General features: G+C 43.2%; 1 protein-coding gene across 1 annotated transcript; it reads left to right on the top strand.

Moving 5' to 3' along the window:
- The first annotated feature begins 312 nt into the window (after window positions 1-312).
- Window positions 313-1248, top strand: LOC119543128 (olfactory receptor 8S1-like). The gene has a single exon (XM_037847815.1). The coding sequence runs from the start codon at window positions 313-315 to the stop codon at window positions 1246-1248; it is 936 nt and encodes a 311-aa protein (XP_037703743.1).
- Window positions 1249-1845: the final 597 nt, after the last annotated feature.

Here is a 1845-nt window from a genome sequence, read left to right as displayed (position 1 = left end):
TCAATAATGGGGGGTGGGGGGTATAAGGGATGTGGGATATTTGGGGTTTTCTCTTTTCTTTTTTTTTTCTTATTTTGTTATTAGAGTAATGAAAATATTCCAAAATTGAATGTGGTGCTGAATGCACAGCTACGTGACGATACTGTGAGCCATTGATGATATACTTTGAATGGATTGTGCAGTGTGTGCATATATCTCAATAAAGTTGCATTTTTAAAAAAAGGGAACCAATGCAATGTGAAACTTCTTTGGTGGTGTATATAACTTCACTAACCATGCTGTCTGAATCTATCATAGGCATCAGTCATCTAGATGGCCTTTGTGAACCACAGCACCATGGCAGAATTCATCCTTCTGGGATTCTCTGCTGACCCCCACATCCAGGCTCTGCTCTTTGTGCTGTTCCTGGTAATTTACTTCCTGACCCTGATGGGGAACCTTATGATGTTGTTGGTGATCAGGACTGATTCTCACCTCCACACCCCCATGTACCTCTTTCTGAGTCATCTGTCTTTCATTGATCTCTGTTTCTCTTCTGTTATTGTGCCCAAGATTTTGGAGAATCTTCTGTCCAAGAAGAAAGCCATTTCAGTAGAGGGTTGCCTGGCTCAGAGTTTCTTTGTGTTTGTCACTGCAGGGACTGAAACCTGTCTGCTCTCAGTGATGGCCTATGACCGCTATGCTGCCATCTGCTACCCACTGCTCTATGGCCAGATGATGAGGAAAGAGCAGTGTGTGCAGCTTGTGTGGGTCTCATGGAGCTTAGGTATTCTTGACGGACTCATCAATATCCCCCTGGCAACAACAATGGACTTCTGTGAGACCCAAACCATCCCACATTACAGCTGTGAGCTGCCCTCTCTCTTCCCTCTGTCCTGCTCTGATGTCTCCACCAACCTCATTGTCATGTTCTGCTCCATCATCCCACATGGTTTTGCCACTTTCTTCTCAGTCTTCTACTCTTATGGCTGCATTGTCTCCACCATCATGAGCATCAGCTCCAGCTTAGGCAGAAGTAAGGCCTTCTCTACCTGCTCCTCTCATGTTGTTACAGTGAGCTTATTTTATAGCTCAGCTTTTCTTCGCTATCTCATGCCACCCTCAGGATCACCCCTGGAGTTGATCTTCTCCCTGCAGTACAATGTGATCACACCCATGCTGAATCCCCTCATCTACAGCCTGAAGAACAAGGAGGTGAAGGCAGCTCTGAAGAGAATGGTGGGAAAGAATTTACAATGTTTTAGGTGACAGCATAAAGAGAAGGAATGACAGCCAATTAATATAGAAATGCATGTAGAAGGGCACTGGGTGAGCTGTCATTGAGGAGACTTCCGAATTGCTCATGATATGAAATTTGGCAAAATAATTAAATAATGCATAAGAAAGAGGCACAGAATTATTATAGAGTGGATCAGGCCATTCAAGCCCATTCAGAAGCAAAAGAATGGATTAAATATTCTTCTCACACCATAAAATTTAACCCGTACTTATTAATTAATTGTTCCCATTTCTCCTCAGATATATACATTAAGATTGATTTGGGCAAACTATCCATCATTATTTGTAGTTGAGTTTGCAAAGACTCTAAAATCCATTTTTATTCCTATGTAGAGAAGTGCCCGAGTCCTTGGAGCAGAAAGGTCACAACTAGAGCTCATGGGGACATTGGATAAAGAGTTCTGGTTAGAGCTGTCAGGAGAGAAATGAACAAGTCACCACAATGAGCCGAAGCCTTCCTCTTACACGGAGTTTAATATGGGAAGTGGCCTGTGGAGAACTGACTCTTAGGAAGCTCTGCAGACCTACTTCTTCCTCTTTCCTGGGTTTAAGTGAGGATCTGGGTTT

This window comes from Choloepus didactylus, chromosome 8 (assembly GCF_015220235.1).
Source record: "Choloepus didactylus isolate mChoDid1 chromosome 8, mChoDid1.pri, whole genome shotgun sequence".
Classification (NCBI taxonomy): Eukaryota; Metazoa; Chordata; class Mammalia; order Pilosa; family Megalonychidae; genus Choloepus; species Choloepus didactylus.
Note: the sequence above shows the minus strand (reverse complement) of the source record. Positions and strands in the feature narration are given on the sequence as shown.